The sequence below is a fragment of the Hyposmocoma kahamanoa genome, unplaced genomic scaffold (assembly GCF_003589595.1).
Source record: "Hyposmocoma kahamanoa isolate Upper Pololo Valley unplaced genomic scaffold, ASM358959v1 180, whole genome shotgun sequence".
In the NCBI taxonomy this organism is placed as follows: domain Eukaryota; kingdom Metazoa; phylum Arthropoda; class Insecta; order Lepidoptera; family Cosmopterigidae; genus Hyposmocoma; species Hyposmocoma kahamanoa.
In genome coordinates, this window is record NW_020653711.1 from 2,848,414 (window position 1) to 2,871,764 (window position 23,351).

General features: G+C 35.2%; 2 protein-coding genes across 3 annotated transcripts; one reads left to right on the forward strand and one right to left on the reverse strand.

Moving 5' to 3' along the window:
* Positions 1 to 906: 906 nt before the first annotated feature.
* LOC113225935 (histone-lysine N-methyltransferase PR-Set7) lies at positions 907 to 13,140 on the reverse strand. The gene is made up of 6 exons (XM_026458411.1): positions 12,811 to 13,140; positions 11,255 to 11,357; positions 9,172 to 9,598; positions 6,742 to 6,932; positions 5,501 to 5,711; positions 907 to 4,578 (listed from the first exon to the last, which is right to left on the reverse strand). The coding sequence occupies exons 1-5, from the start codon at positions 12,818 to 12,820 to the stop codon at positions 5,504 to 5,506; spliced, it is 939 nt and encodes a 312-aa protein (XP_026314196.1). The 5' UTR covers positions 12,821 to 13,140; the 3' UTR covers positions 907 to 4,578; positions 5,501 to 5,503.
* Positions 13,141 to 14,143: 1,003 nt separating this feature from the next.
* On the forward strand, positions 14,144 to 22,543 carry LOC113225977 (histone deacetylase 8-like). Of its 2 annotated transcripts, none has more exons than XM_026458470.1 (8): positions 14,144 to 14,326; positions 14,398 to 14,587; positions 15,130 to 15,271; positions 16,288 to 16,394; positions 16,468 to 16,660; positions 17,500 to 17,672; positions 18,344 to 18,544; positions 21,171 to 22,543. In XM_026458470.1, the coding sequence occupies exons 1-8, from the start codon at positions 14,246 to 14,248 to the stop codon at positions 21,395 to 21,397; spliced, it is 1,314 nt and encodes a 437-aa protein (XP_026314255.1). In that variant the 5' UTR covers positions 14,144 to 14,245; the 3' UTR covers positions 21,398 to 22,543. The 2 variants fall into 2 exon arrangements, with proteins under 2 accessions (XP_026314255.1, XP_026314256.1); XM_026458471.1 differs by having other exon boundaries at positions 14,309 to 14,326; positions 14,443 to 14,587.
* The last annotated feature ends 808 nt before the right edge of the window (positions 22,544 to 23,351 follow it).

Below are 23,351 nucleotides of genomic sequence, written 5' to 3' on the forward strand. Positions count from 1 at the left end.
AGAGAGACAGAATTATGTCGAAAGCTAACTTGAACAGAATAAGGCAAAATAACCTTTGCTTGCTTCGGAATGTTGTAGGGCGGTCCATAATTTTCCAGTAGTAATGAACAGGATGCGGACGTACCTTTATTTTTACTAGTTCTGCAAATTTTTATACCTGTCCATCGTCCAACTGGCCTGAATAACATATTAACTACCTCGGATGCGATTTTCAACGAACAACAAACCTTTTTATTATTAATAACAACAACGACAATAAATTAAATATTCGGTGATACGGCTACCCCACCAGATTTACTTTAATTATATAAACACTAAGATACGTTACAAAAAACTTTATTCATTAAAATTTCCTAGTTCATCAATGCGAACCACTAGCCAATCAATAACGAGAGCTATTATCAACACGCTCACTAAGTCTACTATAACGGCCCTTCAAATAATACACAGGACTTTGACAGGAGCTAAGGTACTCTTTTCAAAGTTCGGGCTAAAAAATACAGTGATCGTGAGTGAGTGATGATGAGATTATTTTCTTATCTTGAGAGTCTGAACATCAAAGCCTGATATTAGTAATTTTATTAGTCACATGTACATGTTTTTATTGACCAGCGTGTTGAAAATAACTTTCATTTGGCGCGTTCCCAGCTCCACCCACAATTGGAGTATACCTAACAAAATGGCGAACATGGTCGCAAAATCTAAATATTTTTTTTAACTAAATGGGAACACATTTGCAATTTCTTAAAAAAATATTACGTTGAACAGTTAATAAGGAACCATCGACATTACGCCACAAACTACATTAGTGTTGTTTTGTTATGGTGTTATACCTTGTAATAACACTTTTTACGTAAGTTAATTGCATTAAATTGTTCTCGATTGCTGTAACATAAGGTTGAAATTTTTTAATCAACCATTTCACATATTTTCATCGTATAGTCACATCGACAAGTGCACTCCCAGTTTAAAATATCCTTTGTTATTTTTTACTTTTAACGTTTTATTACTACACCCTGCCATAATATCTACACAAATTAATTTTTAAATAAAAAAATGTATTAGTACCTGTTTTACGATATAAGTATTTTATATGGAAAACACATATTTATACTTATTTACTCTCTATAACTTCAAATTAGTTTTAAGAATTGACTGCGAGCGATTATTAGAATGAACAATGCACTTTTCGAAACAACATTAACTATGTATACAGGGACGCAGTCTATCACATACGCTTACCAACACTAATGCAAGTTTTACGACCTGAATTTTCGTAATGCAAGAAATGTAACAGTCCTGCTAAAAGCAAGGATTTTCAAAGACCTCATGAAAATCTCTATAGGATTACATGAAATTTGTTAAAACGCTTCCGTCCAACCGACCACATGACGTACATTACACTACCAGTATAAATAGATCTTGTCAAACCTAGTTTTGTTAAGGGCACTAACGGCGCTTAGTGTCAGTTTACATTGGAAATTGTGCGTATCACATCCACAAGGCTAGAGACCTGTCTATTGGAAAAAAGAACCTGTTTGCGCTTGCGCAGTTTCGCTCGCCAGGGACATATTTTATTGGTGATTGAAAACAACATTCCTGGGATTCGAATTGAGGGATAGGAAGAGCCAGCACAATTACAGGCACAGAAGACTCAAAATCTTATGTCTTACAGCTGGCAACGTCTTTTGTGAAGGAAGGAATAAGTAGTGCGCCTGGTGGTAAGCGACACGTCTGTCCATAATAATTGATGTGCCACTCAGTGCTTTAAATCACACATATCTGAGGCGCACTGCCTCTGCGCCCGGACCCTGAGACATAAGTTGACAAGTCTATGCGCATGTAATATCATAAAAAATTAAAAATTTACTTTTAAACGTCAACAAAAGGTTGTATTTTAAATTGACATAATCAAGCAAGTGTAAAGAAGCACGTACGCGCAATTTTAGTTAAGTTTTTTCCTAAAAGTCATTCCGGAGTGGACTGATATGCATGAATAATGTAATAGGAACATTTTGGACATAATTATGTAGCAAAATCATTCCCATACAAATTCACGGAACAGTTCGTCTAATTTAGTAAGGAAACTTTTTGAGCATATCGCTCAAATAATCTGAACAAATAAAGTGTAATCCAAATCCATAATCTTTGGTTCAACACGTTTACAAAATGATACATTTTTATTTTGTTCTACAAATTGTAGGTTGGCAACGTGTTACAAATAGCTAGGATTATTTTTTCACGTGAGACATTAAATACGACGCGTTGCTATCAATTTAAATTGGACACACTATTTTATTTCCGCCCACCAATTCATAGTCTTAGTGTATTGTAAAATGACAATATGATATCAAACATATTTTTAAGGAACATACAAATTATGCAATAAATATATTGTTTTTTCGGTGGGCAATATTTTTTTAAAATGTACAGTACTTTTTAAATAGTACTGTAGTTTTTTATCTTTCAAATTAACATATTTTTTGTTACTTCCAATACTTCTTACTTTTACATTTTGGTGTCATATTTATTAAAGAAAATTATTGTTCTAGAACTAAAATAGTTTGAAAAAAAATTCTACTGATCAAACAAACGGCCTAAACTACTAAAACACATTCAAAGTGAGCAAGTCAGTACAACCTCTCGTCTTTCTCTTCTCTTATTAAAAAATTATAACTACTCTTAAACAGGATAAATATTCGAGTCAATGTCAACATACTTACATGTTTTTATCTGCCTATGTTGGTAATTGATACCAACTAATGACATTTTCTAGACTTGTACCTGTCACAGTAGAAAAATCAAAACATATTTGACACATGAAAGAATTTCAATGTGATAAGGTCCCGAAGTCATTAAACGTTCGCACATTTGGCTATAGTAAATACCATTATGTGAAGAAATATCAAAGTAGAACTTTAAAAAGTACAAAATCATCTCCACAACTTTTACATATATCGCAAAAAGAGTCGATAACGTTGTACACTGAACACTATTTACAACATGTATTTAAAAGCATATTCTCACCTGGCACAGCACACCAGTCACCAATAAGGCCTATGTACGTATCACGAACGCGTGCGTGTTTACAACATTGATCTTGCAGATAACATACACGCATGTCGTTATACAGGGTGTAAAACTAGAACGCAGATATTTGGTTCGTAGCACATAATTAGGAAGCCATTACCAGTCCATTAACTCTGGGTCAATTATGTTGTTCTTGTCACGTCATTATAACTGAACTCTTAGTCCCCCATACACGGAAAAAAGGCAGTTACTCGAATGAATGAGAAGGGAATTAATGATGCAATAAACCTCTGCGTCTGCTTTTCCACATCCGTTTCTGCTTCCGCAACTTATGTAACGGAACTTTCAATCTGAAGTTTACAACGTTCGCGACGGATGAGGCGCGTGCGCGGAGTGCCGCGCATATTTTTTAGCAATTTTGTGTTATATTAAGTGAAGTTGCATCACTAAAAGAAATATTGCTTTCTCGTTATAACGCGTAACTATCTCTTTTTCTAACGTGTATGGGGCACTCTGAGAAGCATTAATAAGTAATACTAACCTCTTGTACAAGAGACGTCAAGAAAATAATACACACAATCGTCTTTCGTATACCATCAAATATGTATAGCAACACGATTCACTATTACACACAATGCCTTTAAATTGTTCTTGATAATAGGTTGGTGTTACAAATCTTAATTAAGATTATCACATAATAATATCCTTCTAGGGCGACACGTCTGCCTTTTACGCATTGTATTCTAACGCAGATCCAGACTTGGATCGTCTGTCTGCCCGAAAAAGAGTAAGGATCCGGCGGAAAATACGCAGCTGAAATTGTCCTATATTATTAATTAGTTTACCTAAGTAAACGTTTTTATTTTCTATATATACAGCAACAAATTGTTGTAGCAACAAGTGCATTATAGAAATTCTCGTTTATAGCAATTTTGTGTTATTGGGTTTCGAGTATTTAAAACAACCCAATCGCAACATTGACGTATGTTTATTAGCTCTGACATATTGACTCAAGGTCTAAAATCCAAGGTCAAAGAATAACGTAAAAACTACATAGCGCTATATTAGATCTTACGCCCAAGGCCCGCACGAAAGGAACTTTCTCGAACTACGTACCTATCCTTTCCTGTACGTCTGATACAACCTGGGCAACAACGCCATTAGTGTACGCCATCGATGCGATAAGAAGAAGCACGAGGTCCAATTCAGCTGCGTTTTCTCGGCTACCTGGCCTTATGTTGTATAAACATTCCTCGGACGTCTGCATTACAACTACAATCACTTAATTTAAAAGTAACGCGGACCAAAAAGGCATTTAAACCCTTCAGTTAAAATTCAGAATACGCTCTTTAAGTGGCATAAGGCAGTTTAATGCACATCCTGTTCACATATCAAAACCAATGTTAGGCCACTTGTCTCACTACTCAACAATGCAGTAGTGCAATGTAGTAGTACAATGTCGCGAAACAAACATTAACAAACAAACTTTATACTAACTAAATAGGCAAAATTAATAAATAATTAGTCCAACTGAGATTTCACGAATACCTGTGAACAATATTGAAAGTTTTATTACATAACCTCAACAGAATATAATAAACCTACCTCTAAATACACTTATTTAATTAACCTTTGTTGATCTTTATTGTAATTCAAATCTTTAAGATCCTCAATTTAATCACCAATTGCTTCATAAAGACGGGAATCTACCTTACGAGTGAGCAGTAGTGTTGAATAGCGTTTTCAAAAACAGGGTTCGAAGTGATAGATTATCACTATAATTATCTTGATAAATATAAAATTAATTAGAACAACAAAATGCTACCGCTAGCAATATCGTCATGTATTTGTATTAGAGACATAACCAAACGAGTCAAATGTCAAAACAAAAAAAAACACAAACCACTTCATTTTCGCAAAGATTTCTTCCTGTTTATTTAGGTTTCTTTTTGTGATTTTTGGTCAATAATTAAAAATACAAAACTATTATTAATTTTTAGAACTTAATTATCAGCATGGATAATTACTGATAATTATCCAATATATACAGACAATCGATGAAAACAATATTTTGATAATTTCGAACCCTGTTCAAAAGTAATTTGCTTATCAAATAGTACAACCATATTTTTCAATAAAAAAACTGACCTCAAAAGTCATTCATATTAAAAAAAAAACTTTACCCAACAAAAAAGAATCATCGAAATCATTCACAAATTTTAGAGTCAAGAGTTATCGCGTAGCATTATACAAAAAAATACAGTCGAATTAAATTATTAATTAATAATTAAAACCTCTTTTTTTTTAAGTCGGTTAAAAATAAACCATGATCTATGTATACTTTGGGTCAAGGACAAATTTCATTGCAGTATTCACTAAATGTGCGAATCCCAAAGGTACGGAAAAGACCCTCAGATTTACTTAAATCTAAATAAATAAAAAACACTTATAGTAAGCTGCAACAACTGACCCGTCAGAGCGCAAGCCATGGATGGTGCCGAAGCGACTCCTTCGAACGATCGCCATAATCGTACGTGAGCTCTTCACCGGGCGCGATGTCCTGGGCTGCTAGAAGCACGAGTCGTGGTCCGTCCACCCATAACGCTTTGGTCGACAGATTGCCGTTACGAGAGTGGTTTACTAGGCGCCCGAGACGCCCTGATTCCGCGGTCGCGTCAATACTGCGGATGTTAAACAAAAGGCTCAGGAATTCCAGAACTTTTAAAATATATATTAAAAAAAGAAACAGTCATTGCACTGTTGAACAAACATGGAAGAGAGAAAAAAGGCCTGTAGTATTGTCAAAGAAAAAAAACCAGTGATGCTAAAAAACATTGATTCCCAAACTTTTTAGCTTACCGTCTACTTATATAAGATAAAAAAATGTCAAAGCCTGCTCCCACAAAAAATAATTGAAAACATGTATTTTTATATTAACTTAACACAAAAAGAACACAAGGATATAGATGTATAGATATATTGTACAGATGCAATCGCGCGTTTGTATCGATGCAGTCGCTCGTTGGCACGATGCAATCGCCTTATACGTAATACGATTTATACGTAAGTGCAGCGATGCAATTGCGCGTTTCACGAACGAGCGTTTGCATCTCTGCTAAAAGTCGCCATGTGTAACCACTCTTAGATACGAAAAAATAGTTTCATTTCCTATTTATAATTTTTTTAGAGTAGCAAAATTTATGTTTCTGTATTAAGTAGTGGGGTCTTAATTTTAATTTGATCGTACTTGTAGAATGTTCTTACCTAGAATAGGAAAAAATTGCCTGTTTTCTTTTAATTAAAAAATAATCAACTTAGGCCTGTTGAGGAAGTGTACAACTAAAGGTTTCCGATCCTATCGCACGTGCACAATTTCTCGCTAGGTCTCAATCCTTAAGACAAAACCCGCTCAGATTATATAGATGCAAAAGATAAACTCTTCATTAAACAATTGAAAAAAAAAACCCAAACGCATAACTGAGTTACAGTATAGTTGTAGTACAGTATGTAAGTACATATCCATTATGTAATTAATATACATAATGCTTATCGCTCAATGTTTTTTGTACCACTTTGCAAACGAATCAATGAAATTACTGATCTTCGGGTTTCATAGAACAGTTACGACTAATATGTTCATCTGTTTATAGAACAAATATCTCGGTGAATAATCATTGTCAATGTTTTTCCATTTAATTTAAAGGAACTTACCAATACTGTTGGTCCTGTAGCCTGAAGTAATACATATAGCAACCAGCTTCCGGGTCCTGTGCGTATTTGTACTCGCGTTCACGCGCCTCCTGCACGCCTACAAGTTCTCCTGCGTACTCGACTACAAATTGACCACGGCTGAACTTGCGCGTCGCGATCACACCGCGGCCTTTGCCCTCGAAATACGCTGCCTAGAACAATATACATAGATATAGAATATACAATATAATTTTATGTACCTTGAAATAGTGGCAGTTGACATCGGATGTTAATTATTTTATAGATCCAAATGTAACTTGACAGCTTTTATGATATTTAATCAACTACAATAAAAATTAAGATACTATACTAACAATACTTTGTAATATTAAGGAACGTTAGATTTAATTATATTCAAATAGTTAACATGGTGACCATATTATGAACTATGTGTCATATTTATTGTCTTTAGGAGTACACGAGATTGTACTTATATTGAAAGCAAAAGTATACCTACCATTTATAAAGATTTGCTTGATGTGAACCAAAGTAAAGTAAGTATAATATTTAAAACTATACTTTAGCCAGATTCGATATAGAATAAATGTGAACAAACAAAAAAAAATAGGTTTTCGCGATTGTTACACATAGGAAATGAAACTATTTTTCCGGCTTTAAATCGCGTATATTTGTCAACCATGACCATGGAACCTGCAAAGAGCCCGAAACCTTGGTTTGTTTGAAAAACAAACATACGCGATTTAAATCCGGAAAAATAGTTTCATTTCATATGTGTAACAATCGCGAAAACCTAAGAACTCGATAGTTTCATTTCCTATAAAAAAAAAAAAAACTTTTAGGGTTGTCAACTCAGATTGTTTTACAGTTACCACTATTTCAATATTTTTCCCCGAAATTCTATTAAGTTATGGATAATACTAATCTTGATGTCATGTCTGTGATGAATTGAATTTTGTTCAATAGAAATTTCAAGTTAGTAATAAGTGATTTTTCCAGAGGAACGGATGTTCCGCCAATGTTTAGCTTGATATGGTGCCGTCTGTCCTTACTACTATAGTTCATAAGTTTCTTGCTAGTAAGCAGTGATCGGAATTGAGGGAGTTAATGCTAAACTAAAGAATAATGTGAACATTCCCTTCTACAAACATCGGGACTTCTCGGAACTGATTGTATTTGAATATGTGCATTATTTTTTGAAAATTGAGTAGATTGGCGGCAAATTGTTATTTCCTATTAAGTATTTGCTGCAAATTATTGTCTCAAAGAATGATATTCTAGCTGTGTTTCTATAGGTATTTTAATAGAAGTATTAGCTGAAGAGCTATTTAAAAAATAAACACGAGACAACCTATATTTTGGAACGTTTAGAAAATAAATAGTAAAAACAGAAATTTTATATACATTTTATACATATTTTACGTACTAAGAAAATGTTCATACTTTAGGTAAATTAACTCCCTCGACTCCGAATGTGTCACACAAACACACATACGGAATTCTGTGTACTATGAGCACCAGAGCAACGAAATTCACTCCAGAGGCACAACCCAGAAATACTCGCACCGCAGTCTATTTAGAAGTCTATTTGGTCGTATTGGGGTCATCCAACGCACACAGTGGGCCAATGAGGTCGTTAAATATGGATACTGATCCAAAATATACACTTATCATTAATATTACACTTTAATACCTGATATTATTTGTTTATTTACACCAAGTTGTGTTGTCAACAAAACAATGATAATAAAAGTATAAACATTCACCACAAACTTATAAAAGACATTGCACATGTGGTTTCTATCTATTCTATCTATTTAGGATACTGATTACTCAAACTCACACGACAATGTCACAAGACAATGTGACACGTACGTTCTCGTACAAATGTTGTCAGACTGCACTATCATTCATTGTATTTAACTTACTAAAAATTGTTATGATGTAAGATTGTTTTTTTTTATGCCTAGTAAATTTATTGTAGACGGGTAAGTATATGTATGAATTCAGTGGTAGTACAGTATAAAAATTTAACAGCCGTGTCGCTTTCCACCAGGCGCGCGACTTGTCCGTTCCGTCACTTGGTATCATAAAAAAAAACATGAAAAAATATTTACAACACATACATAGAAAATTTCGTAAGATCTGCTGGTTCGTTCCGTAGCTCCGTTGGGAGAGCGTGATGTGTTCACGCTCTGGTATGGTAAAGACGCTGGTTTCGAGTCCAGCTAGATCGAATGAATTTTTCTTTGTGTTTAGTCTTTGTATTAATAATCAAAAAATAATAGAATATCATGGTAGTAAAACGTGATATGCAATAAACTTAATAATTATGAAAAAATATTCTTTGTAATTTCGGTCACTCTTGTTCGACGCATTTGCGAAAATATGCAAGGGCAAAAATAATAAAAACAAACCAAAGTAATGCATTACCTGCAGTCCATCTTCTCTTTGATCTCTCACAGCCCGCTCCAAGTCCCTCATCTTCTCAGCCATAACACATTTTGAAGTCTTTCTAACACTACGTCTCACTGGGAAATATTCTGTCAGCTTATGATTGGCATTGCCATTTGCAACTTTAGTTTCTACTTTGACAGTCTTTTCCATGGGTGGGGGTGAATCTACTTTTTCTATTTTCTCTCTTCTAGAGCTCGTCAGTTCTTCCTTAAAGTATTCTGTTAGTTTGTGGCTTTCAACGGCGCGATGGGCGCCTCTGGCCGCTCTTGAACGCAGTGTATGTCCGTTTGTCATATTTGTTATTACGTTGCTAGTCTTCAAAGGCTTAGATCTCAATGAAGTTTTAACAGGAGGTTCAGTTTGTACAGTGTTTTCAGTCTTGGGTGGTGTTGCAGCTATAATCCTGTAAACAAAATAGTGAATGTTAATAAAATTTGCCTGAGACAAGTGTTAAAGAAAAAAGGGGAAGGCAGTACAGGTACTGGCAAACATCTTGAACAATGACCTTGAATGCAACAACAACCCATCATATGTTCTACTGCTAGGCACGAGTCTCCTCCAAAGAGATTGTTGAGGCTATAGGTGGCCCAATATTGGTTGGAGACTTCATACCTTTTCCAGGGTTGTGAACCTTCTTTGGCAGACAGGTTTCATCACATTTTCCTTCACTATTAGTGCGAGGTATTGTTACTAAACATAAAAATTAAAGTCATAGGTACATGCCGCCTCAAGGATTCCGTCAACCTCGCAATCGAGAAGCAACTATTCACCCATTAGGCTGTCATCTAGTGGTTGTTGTCACGATGTAGATTATTTAATAATCTTAACTATAAAAATTGTGAACTCTTAATATACAATGCGCGACAGAGTTCATTATTTTTATAGTTAAAATGAAATGGCGATAAATAAAATGAAAAAATACAGGTTTTGTACATAAATGGAGTACTTAGTTGGCGATTGTTACACATAGGAAATGATACTATTTTATTGGATCCAAATGGTGCATAATTGGCTGACTGTAGTCAGCCGTGACCATAGGACCCAGAACATTGGTTTGTTTGTAAAGACAAATATATGCGATTTAAATTTGTAGCAGTAGAGCTCGTAGTAAAAGAGTTTATCCAGGAAATACTGCCACTATTTTGAAGGGTAAGAGTGTTGGTGAATTACAGGTACATGAGACTTGTCAACTTATGTCTCAGGGTGAGAGGCGCAGTCACATCTGTGCGATTTAAAGCTCTGAATGGCACCGAACTGTTATGGACAGGCGTGTAGTTTACCATCAGGCGCACGACTCGTTTGTCCCGTCGCTTGATATTATAAAAAAAATCCGAAAAAACTTTTATAAATTGTAACGAGTAGGAGTTTTAGTTTCAGATAATGATGCTTTTTTTTTTAGTACAATAAGGGCCCACCGTTAACCACAATCAAAACAGTAAAGTCAATATTTTAAATTTTTATTAAATAGATATTCAATTATTTTTTGTGAAATTACTCCACTAGTTTGTTATAATTATTAATACAAAGATCGAACACTCAGAAAAAATACCTTCGATCCGGCTGGATTCGAACCGACGTCTTCTAGCTTACCATGCCAGATGCTATACCAACTAAGCGACGGAACGAACAAGCGGACCTCACGAATGTTTCTATATGCTTGCGTCGCGTCTTTGTATTTGGTTTTTCAACGACTTTTTGGTCGTAGCGCCATTTATGATTTCTCATTAATTAAAATCAATATTAGCATGATTGAGGATCCAGCTTGCATAGAAGATGCCTATGTACTTATTGCACCCTTGAAGATATTATATGTTGTGTTATGTACACACCAAAATACAGATGCATGCATTATGCCCCACTTCCTGGCTGTGCATACTAACAAAGATGCTGCATTGCACTTCGCCATAATAGTTGATAATGGAATGCATGTGCAATGCATACATGATGTACATGTTACACTTTTATATGTCATTTTAAAAGTGTCCAAGTAAAAGCATTAGAAAAGAAGACATGACAATATAATAAATTTTATTTCACAATATAAAATGACAAAGATGACCTGCGCTTCCTATAGTTGCGAGTGGGCCGGACTGGTTGTTCCTCACACAGCTCGATGCGGTGTGGAGTCTTAACGCCTTCCTGGCCCGCCATCAAGCTATCAGCTATAACAAAAATGAAAAAAATAATAAGTAACATACTAGGGTAAAGGTGACAACAATAAAGAAGGGGGAGAGGTACCAGTACAAACAAGGTACAAGTATTATTCATAGTAGCTAGAGCACTCAAGTAAAATACAGAAAGATTGAAGATTAGCTGTAGTTGGTGTAGAAATTACTATTATAATAAAATGTACCCTATTATGTGTAATCTCCATCCAGGAAAAGAACAGAGTATAGTTGTTACAGACTCGGTTCCTTCGTATATTATATATATATTTTTTTCTTTGTTTGGTTGTCATGTTGATTGTTCTATACATATACATGTCAAGTGAAAAGTGGAGTTTTATTTTAGGAGAAATAAGTTAATTTGTGATAGCCACAACGTAAAAGCATCATCGGCATCAATAGTGAACAAATGAAGTCATTTTTTTAATTACAATTCGAATGGAGATGAATATTTTACCAAAAAAGTTGTTAAGTTTTGATTTACATGATAGTAAGGCAAACATTTAATGTATGTACGATGCTTTATCACCCTTTTGTGGTCAATAAGTTTTTGAGTTCGAAGTATGAAAAATTATATAATACATCATTATGCTATGACACTGAATATATTAAACTTGCCACAAATCTTCTCATTCTCAATTAAAAAAGAAAAATATGTAAAATAAAAATTATAATGTACACTTGGTACTTGGTGTAACGGGCTGGTGTCCGCAACTCGACGACAAGGCGCCTATTTTGCGTGTGGATAATAATAATATTAATAATAATAATATTATAATGTATATCTTAAATATATATTTTTTAAATATTATACTATGTTTTGTGATATTTTCTATGAGTGGCATGCTTTATTTGTGCAGATGTATAAGACACAATCATAATTATTTACTGTATTGCATAAAGAGACCCTTACATTAATGTTAAGCTTACATTGCTGTGTTCGTATTAATAAATAACTTCTTGTTGGTATGGTTTACTGCAATGTATGGAATGAGTAAATTATAACGAGATTTCAACTGCCTCTATAGATATTCAATTAACTATTTCCATAATTGAAACAATACACATTTCAAATTATGAAAGGTTTTTACAATAAATTCTGATAGCATCCATTATGCATGCATCAAAGGGAATCAACAATATTCATAATTTGTAATTGTATGTACTATGCTTAAATAGTTTTATATATCCATAGGTTTCTAGGTTATTTTATAGATTTCAAGGTAACATTGCTCGATGCACTTCTATTTTGTCTCTTATTATAATGTCATTACATCACTTGCAATAACTATAGGTGATCATTTCATTAATTTCGTAAAACTTAAATGTAACACCATTCTTCGTAGCGAGTGTCGCGTTCAGTTACCGCGGACAAAGGATACATGACTGATACGGGATCAGAAATATTTCATAAAATTTTATAAAATTCAAGCAAATACACTATACTAACCTCTAACCATTTCCACTTGAACTTGAAAATCACAGGAAAATAAACATAGAACACCATCAGAGAAGTGGCCTAACCTGACCCAAACAAAACCTGATTGACCAACGACTCGAGTTACCAATCTTTTGTAATAGACCTTGTCATATTAGGATCGCACGAAATATCATGTGATTCCACTCGTGGATGTCACGAATTGAACATCATAAAACTATTTCTAACGTTCTGTACACGATGAACTGTCAATAATCACTCACTACATTTAGTAATTAGTAAACCCATAACACATTTTATTTAAAAATGCCAAGAAGACGGATAAAACTAACTTCAGAAAATGGACGCTTGTTTTTCTTTTTTTTTTTATGAGTGACTGTTCTTGTGTGTCATTGGAGGCTCGTCTGATTTTGTAACCAATCAATTTAAAATATTTGTCCATAGATAAACTCAAACGTTCTGTTCTTATTTGTTAAATTAAAAGTATAAATTTATGGTTAATTTAAATTAAATCGTCAATAAACATTTACATACCAATACTTTGCAATAATATTGTTCTGAATGTACGTTAAGCCGGGACGATATTGTTATTACTTATCATAGTCTTCTTGTTATACACTTGGCACTCATTCTCAGAATCCAGATTTTATTATATTAAATTATGTAGTCTCTTTTATTTTTGTCTAATATCTTCATTAATTAGACGTAATACTGTCAAATTATAAATGTACAGGTACATACCACTATACCTTCCACATTTACATTTCAAAATGGTATTACTATCCATTCTAAAATTTCATTCTCTACTGTCGATATCCGTTAAGTTTCACCGCTTTCAATCCAAACGTGATCCAAACAAACTCAGTGAAATGTTATGTGCAGAAAAATGAAGAAGATAAAGAAAAAAAATTAATTGTAAACTGTATGGCTTGACGCCAAAGCCGTTAAAATTATAATTTAAAAAACAATTTAAAGTTGTGTATGGCCAAACTATTCGTTTCATTGGTAATGTACAATATACCGCGCATAAACATAGATTATTCTTAATCGTAATGCAGCATGTTCAGAGCAATAAAGGTCAAATTTTTGAAAATAACACGTCTGTCGTGCGCGTCGATTGGATAACCAATGGATGGAGCTACATTTTCACTAGCAATATACAAATATTGTTCCAAAAGCGGTTTTTAAATGAAACTATGGAACAGGCACACTCTGGTGTGGATGGAATCCGAACGAAAATATTATCGTTTTTCTTTTTCACTCCTTGAAGTTTTACCTTCAATTAGAAAGTGATATAAAATCCTATGAAATAAGTTTTATACGGTAATAAATTGTTGTAATTCCCGCCAAAACGAACCGAATAATTCTGTAATAAATAATTTTTATTATTAGTCATTTAGTATTAGTAGTGTTTATTTAAGTAGTTTAATTTAATCAAAATGCAACAATGGATAAAAGCAGAGTTTGCTACGTGTGGGATCAAGATTTGATTCAACAATGCGATTGTCTGCCAGCAGTAATTGGGCGTGTATGTGTCATATGTGTTTTTCTGTATAGAAATCTCAATGCAAAATATGATTGCTTATAACAATGTTTCAGGCATCTCTTGTGCACAGCTTAATCTCAAGCTACGGTTTACTACAGCATTTGAAGGTGGTTCGATCATCACCAGCGACGTATAAAGATTTAAGAAAATTTCACTCAGAATTGTACATAGACCATTTAAAAAGTTTCTCTGCGATTGATGACGATTACATGACTAATGCCCAGGATGAAGAATATGGTATAGGTAGGTAGACCATAAAGCAAGGTAAAGGATCTGTGCTCAACTGTAGGCCTTGTGAGTACAAATTTGTGCAGAATACATTGTAAAAATAACAGATGTAATTAGGTACTGCTCATGGGTTAGATATAGTTAGGTTCTGATGAAAGAAACAAATAAAAAGCAGTTATTTTCCTTTTGTATTTGCCAGTGCTCTGACTGAAGCTAAAATAAATAAATGTACCAAAGAATCTATTTTCACCCTTGGATATAATCCTTAAAAATAATTGCTCTTCAATAAATGTGAATGAAACTCACTTGCATACGCTCATACAATCACATGTATAGTTTTAAAATTCTTTACTTACACCTTTTACTGTTTTTTATGCTTTGAATTTAACCTCTCCAAGATGGTATCGAAGAGTAGTTGTCCTTTGTGAGAGACCTGGTATCCTCCAGTGTCTTGCATGCATAATGTAAATATAAGTTTTGTCTACTATATTTTGGTTCATGTACAGCTGTTATATTTGTAGAGAAATTAAATATTATTATTTGCTTGTACATTTCAGGATATGATTGTCCACCAGTATCAAACATGTTTGAGCTGATATCATCAATAGCTGGAGGTTCCATAACAGCTGCAAAGTGCCTGGTAATGGATATAGCTGATGTTGCCATCAACTGGTGCGGGGGGTGGCATCATGCACAGAGGTGAATAGAAATTAATTCCATTACATCAAGTAGCCTCTACTCCATCCGTCTTCGGATATAGGCCTCCTCCACATGTCTCTATTTACGTCGATCCCGTGCCACATGCATCCGTTGAATATTCTTATGCTATTCCTAACATTGCTCTTTCCATTGACCTCTGTGCAATCCGTAAGTTCTCTGCAGACTTCTTCATCGGTCGTTGTTTCCATGCGATAAGGTGGTTACTGGCAGGACACACTGGTTGAAGACCGTAGTCTTTAGCCTCTGCGGTATGTGTTTGCATTGCAATATTTACTGGTTGGCCCCAAAAGCTGACCAAGCTTGTGCTATGCGCTTATCAACCTCCGCAGTTTGGTTTAATTGGCCCAAAGTTATTTTGTGTCCTAGATAAATGTAGTAGTCAACAACATCAACAGGCATTTGATGAAATCTTACTCCTGGAATGTTGGACATAATTTTTGTTTTTGAGATGTTCATTTTTAGACCCACTTGTGCGGACTCCGTTACATACTGCCTGGTAAATATGAGTATTTCCTAAATCGATGGTTAAGATCACTGTAGTAGAAGTAGTAACATAGTGTAAGACAAGTAATGTAATTTTATACAAACATAGCAGAGAGACTTGTATGCATGCACGCCCGATGCGCACCATGTGCAGATGCACACATTTGTATGCTCTCAGTTAATTCGCATTATATACCCAATTGTTCAGCATTTAATTTCTAGTTTATAATCAGTCTCATAATCGAGATACCAATCCGCGATGCTCAGACAAATCTTTCAAAATGGAAGTTTTGCCCTTAGCAAAGGTTATTTCAATATTGCATGAGAATACTGTGAAGAACACCTTAATTTTTCCCAAATTATGTTTGTAAAATAACTTGTAGGTACAACTAAAATAATAATGCGACAATCGAGAGAAGTGTAGACATTAACACGCCGAACAGGTGGAAGTTGCACTACTTATTAAGCAATGGTAGTAATGTCTATTTGATTTTTAAAAATTTTAATTTCAGATTTGCTGCTGATGGATTTTGTTACGTAAATGATATTGTGATAGCTATTGAAACTTTAAAAATCAAATTTTCTAAAGTACTTTACATAGATTTGGATGTTCACCATGGTAATAGACTTTTTATTTTTGTTTATTAAGAAAAAATGTATAAGAACATTTAGTAGATATTTCTATTTTATAGGTAATGGAGTCCAAGATGCTTACAATTTAAGTAAATCAGTCTTTACACTATCATTTCACAAATATGAGCCAGGCTTTTACCCTGGCACAGGAAATATTGCTGACATCGGCACTCATACTGGTACGGGATATTGTTGCAATATACCTTTACGAGCTGCTTATTCTGATGATACTTTAACATGTATGTTTAAAAAGTGAGTATGACCAAAGCAAAAGTCTCATTTATTAGAATTTGTTCATAATACTTTTTTTTTTTTTTATAAGACCAAGTGACGGGACGAAGATACCATGCGGCAGTTGGTAATTAAGCGACATGCCTGTCTATAACAGTTGCAGTGCCACTCAGAGCTTTATATTGCAAAGATCAGAAGTGGTAGACGGGGCGCAGTTAGCGCGGGCGACATAAAACGCGAGATACTGCTATTCTCGCATAAAGATCTCGCGCTTTGTGTCGTTCTTGCACCTTGTTGTGCTACTAGCCTAACTGAGGAGTACTGCTATTGCGCCCTCACCCTAACACATGAGGTGATAAGTCTCATCTGCCTATAATTTCACCAGTACCCATACCCTTCAAAACCGGAACGCCATAAAGCTCGCGTAACCTCGGCGGCAAAAATAGGTGAGGCGGCAGTACTTCCCTGGACGAACTCTTTCACGAGTAGTTCTACTGCTACTAAGATAACTCTTTCCACCTAGCTTTGCCAGGCGTCCAGATATGATTAGGCTTTTTGGATGCGTATCCAGTCAAATTATACTGTGTCCGGGTTGTTCAGCTTTCGTTAAGTTTTTTAATTTTTCGTCAACCAGACCAGAGCAGTCACTTGGTCGGGCAAGCGGGTCTCTATCAAGACTGATTTATTAAATTTTATTGGTATTTCATTAGAATTTGAGACGTTCTGACGAATGATCAATTAAGCCTAGTTTTACGCTTAATAGTAAAAAATGTAGGGTATGTCCGGCTTAACTGGCTGGTATGTACGGTTATTCGGTTTTGTGACCTAACCATCCTAGTAACACAGATTTTTTTTTTCAGTGTATTCACTAAAGTTTATTCCTTATTTAAACCGGATGCAGTCGTCGTCCAATGTGGCGCGGATGCCTTAGCTCACGATCCAAACGGAGGCACATGTTTGACTATTAAAGGATACACTTTATGTGTGCAGAGCGTTCTCGATAAACGGATACCTACTATTTTATTGGGAGGAGGTATTTGTCCATAATTGCTTCTTAATTCCCATAATTAAGTCGTACTAAAGTAAAAGCGCGGGAAAATAAGATTTTTTTCTTTTTTTCGCACTTCTAAATTTAGCGCGCAAAAACTTTTATTTCTTTTTTCAATGGCTTTTCGCGGTTAGCGTTTCAGCCTTAGCGGATGGGAAAAGAAAAGGAAGTTTCAGCCACTTACAAGGTTTGTGACTTGTTTTTGGCACGGGGAAACTTATATCATATTTAATGAAATTTGAACGGGATTATAAAGTTTGAGAACGAGTGCAAGTATTTTTCCCATAGACGTCATGGTGACGTTTGATCTCATTTTTCTAAAGGCACAGATCGAAATTCAAATTTGGGCTTTGTTACAACCCAACCTATAGAATTGTGTTTTTTCTGCTAGTTTCTTTCATGGATGGAAACGGTGCAAACATTGTGCAATTTGAGTTGATGCTGAGAAAGCTTCGCCCTCTGCGCTAATTAATACATTAATGTCGATTTAATCTTACAGTCACCTTTCGCCATGGAATTATGGCGAAAGGTGACTGTAAGATTAAAAAAAAAACAAGTAGGCAAACGGCTGTTACGTCGTTGCATCGGTACAATTATTGTAACGGTTGTCACTGAATGCTTCAGTCCTTGTTTGTTACAATTTTTTTTCTCAACAGGAGGTTACAACCACCCAAACGCTGCGCGACTATGGACAAGTCTCACGGCCCTCACGATAGGAAAGACTTTAGATGAGGATATTCCCGATCATAGCAATTGGCCAAGCTATGGACCAACATACACTCTGAGCGTAGAGCCTACTTTGATGAAAGATACGAATAAACAAAGTTACCTTGATGAATGTATACGCATAATCAATGGTGGGTAACATAACATCTTAAGTAACAATAAATGTTCGTTGAGTGAAAATTATACCTTTAGCAGAAGAAACAATTGCAGAATAGATCTCTCATCTACAGAGAGAGAAATACAGTGAATAACGACATCTCTTGCCAGGACCGGTAGATGTAAAGGTATCTAACTGGGTGATAAAATTTTCATAGATTTCTCATAGATGGCGCTACGACTAAAAAGTCGTTGAAAATCCAAATACAAAGACACGACAACAAGCACATAGAAAAATTCGTGAGGTCAGCTGGTTCGTTCGATACCTTTACAGCTACCGGTCCTGGCGAGAGATGTCGCTATTCACTGTATTTTAAGGCGATTATCACACTGCACCGCGACCCGCGACGGAGCGCGGAGCTGCGTTTTTTAACGTTGTGCTGAAGTACCTCAGTTTGCATGGAAAACACGCGCCGTCGAACACACTGACAACGCGAACCGTGTGGTATGGCACACTGCGCTCCGCACTACCGCGCAGGTATCTTCATATTTTCTTAAATCTTTGTAATGAAGTTGAAATTATCCATTTATCGATCTGGTTCGTAAAAATGGATGTATCCAATATCTTCGGTGTCTTTTTATTTGAGTAAATAAAACCCAAATCGACAGTATAACTGCAGCGTCCTGAATGAGTTCTGTATTATTAACCATTCTTGACAAAGAAGGATCTCGGCTACATACACAATGACTACGGCTATCAACTGCGAAGCGAGTACTTTCAAGTGACGCGGGGCCGCTAGAGACCGCTGCCCCCGTGCAGATTAAATCGCGCGGTGGCGGAGACGAATCGCGCGTTGACGCAGATCTGCGTCTCCGCCACCGCGCGCGTGATTCCGCCTAGTGTGATAATCGCCTAAATTTTTATTGAATTGATATTCAATTATTTTTTGTGAAATTACTCCACTAGTTAGTTATAATTATTAATACAAAGATCGAACACTCAGTAAAAATTCCTTCGATCCGGCCGGATTCGAACCGACGTCTTCTAGTATACCGTGCCAGACGCTATACTAAGCCACGGAACGAACCAGCGGATTTCTATGAGAAATCTATGAAACTTTCATAGATCAATTCAATAAAAATTTAAAATACAGTGAATAGCGACATCTCTCGTCAGGGCGGGTAGCTGTAAAGGTATCTAACTGGGTGATAAAACTTTCATACATGGCGCTACGACTAAAAAGTCGTTGAAAAACCAAATACAAAGACAAAGCACATAGAAAAATTTGTGAGGTCCGCTGGTTCGTTCCAAGGCTTAGTTGGTATAGCGTCTGGCACGGTATGCTAGAAAACGTCGCGTCGATTCGAATCCGGAGGCCGGATCGAAGGAATTTTTTCTTAGTGTTCGATCTTTATATTAATAATTATAATAATATGACAATTGTTACTAAATATTACTTGCAAAGATAATCCAGAAACCATTGTTGGCATATTCTAAGCGCCTGGAAAATCGTATTGTTAGCAATTACACATTAACAGATAAACTGTCTTTTTAGAAGATACCGTCTGCAAAAACGTTTTATTATTATTTTTAAATAACTTTTTATTGAAGCTTCCTAAAAGAGTGAAAAAAAAGTATGTTTAGGTAGAAATTAGGTAGTAAATAGTTATACAAAAAAGTAAATTATATACTGCTAAAACCATAAAAAACGTAGTGGTCCAGCCAAACTGACGTCAGAATGGGAATATTTCCGTTAGCGCAAAATAAAGATAGTAAATAAAAGAAAATAGGTAGTAAATAAAGACCAGTTTTATTTGTATATCTCGTTCGGTCCAGCCATCCTGACGGATACCATTTCAAAAATAAATGCCTTGCATTTAACATAAGAAAGTAGACATGGTGGTCACATGATGAGTACACACATTCAGTAATCGGGTATTACAAAGAACTGTAATAATTTGTAAAGTCGCGACAACAACTGCCTCCGTGGCCGAACGGTTACCATGCCGGACTGCCACGCAGACGTCCCAGGTTCGATTCCCGGGAAATATTTGTATGGCCTAAATTTATTTCTCTCGTGCGTTTGGGTGTAATTTGTGATTGTCTATACACATAGACACACGTCCATGGCACCCGCGACATAGGGTTTCCCTAGTGCGGGGCTATGTTGAGTGTGCACGTTATTATTATTATTATATTATTTATAATGGCGCCACACAAGTATGACATATTATTAGTGGTCGTTTGCTAAAAAGAGACCAAATTTCAACTGGTTTTATTTGATGTAATAAAACTCATTTCAGTTAGAAGTTTTTGGGTTTCCGCGATTGTTACACATTGGAAATTAAACTATGACTATATGATGATATATGATTTCGGAAACTTGTTTCTGACTCGTCAGCCGTGATCATGGGATCTGTAAATGGCCCGAAACATCGGTTAACCAATTTCAGCCTAATTTTTAGCATGTTCTAGTGAGTTCATCGAGACAATATAAACATTTCAAATGCCCTAAAACGTGTAGAATAAACAATAATTTAAATATGTCGGTTGTACACACTACCACTTTTTATAATGCTGCTATGATAAACACTTTTAAAAGGTGTTTTAGCATTTCGGGATACCTCTAAGCACTTACAAGCAAAATTATAATGTTCTAGGTCACCTTGACAAATATTTACCTAATGAAGATATTGAAACAAAGAGAAGAAAGACTGACAACATAACGAAAAATCCAGGTATTTCCAATCATCAGAGAACTCAAGCATCAACTTCCAAAGATTGTATGAATAAGGATTATAAAAGGAATAAGGAATATTTTTGCACTAATGGTTTGTTACAAATGACTACGCAATCTAAAGATGTGTACGAGTTTACCGATGACTGATCTTGCAAGTGCTTCATGCCCCAAAAATTCGTACACATGAAAATATATACTCAATTCAGAAAAAGCTTTGTTTTTTATGTATGTACTTAATATTTTTTCTCCAATTGTAATTGTAATTTGTAATTTGTACCCAACACTTACATGTAAAACTTGACAAGAAATTGCAACGTGATTGCAACAAAATGACATAGGACCGGCGCGGACAATGTTATGTTAATCTCTAAGTAAGAATTTGTCATTCAGTATTTCACTAAGAATTGTTAAAAGAGAAAATTATTGCGCAATCTAAACATAATTGTTATGTACAAGAATATTTGGCACCGTATGGGCTGTGCAGTGACTATATAACACACTCTTCAATGTTATAGGTAAACGTAGGTATGTACATTTTGACAAAACAATACAATGTATTGTTTTTTTGTAAAATAGAGTCACCAAACGACTATAACTACTAGTGGTAAATTAAACTGTCGACTACAGTTCGCTTAATTTAAACTGGTCTGCCAGGTCTACAGGTACTTCTATTAAATGTTATAGGATTATCGAAATAATTGAAAAGCACGTGTTTAATTTGACCGGCAAATTTCGATGGAAATAATCGATGATTCCGCCAGGAAAACACGCCACTATACTTAGAATTAGACCAGAGTGTGAATTTTGAGGTCTACGAGTAAAAACTGACTGTTAGAGCAAAAAGCAATAAAACTCACGTTGTGATGTAATTTTATCGTTGTTTGCATGAGCGCCATCTAGTTTGGTTTTTGATATCAATAAAAGTTATCGAGTTTTGGTACAGTATTGTTTTCAAGTTAAAGATTATTTTTGAAGTAGCATCTGTAGCAACAGTTGACATTATGAAGGTTGCGATATTTTTAGGGGTGACGGCTCTCGTCCTCTTGCCCTCGGGCACAGTGTATTAGGAGAAATAAATTCACATGTGGAATTAGGAAATCATTTTCGAAGAAATAAAAACTTTTTAGGGAGAAATTGACGTCAATCGAGTATAAAAAAGTAAATAATGATATATGTATAGGTTATTCCGAAAAGTATGCGAGATTTTTAGAGGCAATTGTACGTTTTTTTAGTTACCTGTATAATTATTACCCTGTATACAGGCTGTATATTTGAAAGCGAGACATATTCATACATGTCATAGTAAATCATGTTACAACTTAACATAGGCTGAAATAAAATTAGGATATGGGATACAACACAAAAAAAAACAACAAATGTATTTTGAAGTGTACATAGGAATAAACTGATTCCCTTTACGCTTGATTTCGAGTGCAATGGGATTACTACCAAGCGAGCGCCGAGTGAGACAGCAACAATAACAATGATTTCACATTTACGTTTTAGCTTATGTTAATTATTTTTTACTTGAACTGTCATCGAAATGTTTTACGTACTAAAAAAGATAAGTTTATGATTTAGTAACTACTTATAATTTAATAAGAATTGAGGTTTTTGGCTTAGTTAAACATGTGAAATCAAATGATTTACAATGATTGATTTTTTACTTATTTACAGTTTATTTACACTTACGTGGTACGCAGCAAGTGTTCAAAATGTCCACCGTTTTCCACAATGCATAGTCTAGTACGGCATAGTAAATTTTGTTTTAAATTGTATAACACAAACACATTTTGTCTCATAGTATAAAATGCTGAGATAATCCTCTTACGCAACACTTCGACACTGTTCACCTCCTCCGCGTAAACTCCGATTTGGGAACATTTCAATAGCTTGCCTCACACTATCACCACTTATTGAGTAAAGTCGCACCATCTCAGTCAATTCGACGTTAGAATAAATATCCATTTTGCGGCGATCGGGCGAGCGGAAGTACAAATAATTTACGTGTCTTCGTTAGATCAAGGTTGCGCGTGCACTGTCTAAAGTTGCAAACACCAATTTCGCGTATACGCCCGCGCCCCCACCCCCACCCCCGATC

Bases quoted from the DNA above. Each gene is read 5' to 3' on its own strand.
- LOC113225935 (XM_026458411.1), bottom strand. The intron at 6,933-9,171 runs GTAATGCATTAC...ATATTGTTCTAG, and splicing joins AAAGAGAAGATGGACTGCAG to GCAGCGTATTTCGAGGGCAA. The intron at 5,712-6,741 runs GTAAGTTCCTTT...TAACATCCGCAG, and splicing joins CTACAGGACCAACAGTATTG to TATTGACGCGACCGCGGAAT.
- LOC113225977 (XM_026458470.1), top strand. From the start codon at position 14,246: ATGGATAAAAGCAGAGTTTGCTACGTGTGGGATCAAGATTTGATTCAA. The intron at 14,588-15,129 runs GTAGGTAGACCA...TGTACATTTCAG, and splicing joins GGATGAAGAATATGGTATAG to GATATGATTGTCCACCAGTA. The intron at 16,661-17,499 runs GTGAGTATGACC...TTTTTTTTTCAG, and splicing joins TTAACATGTATGTTTAAAAA to TGTATTCACTAAAGTTTATT.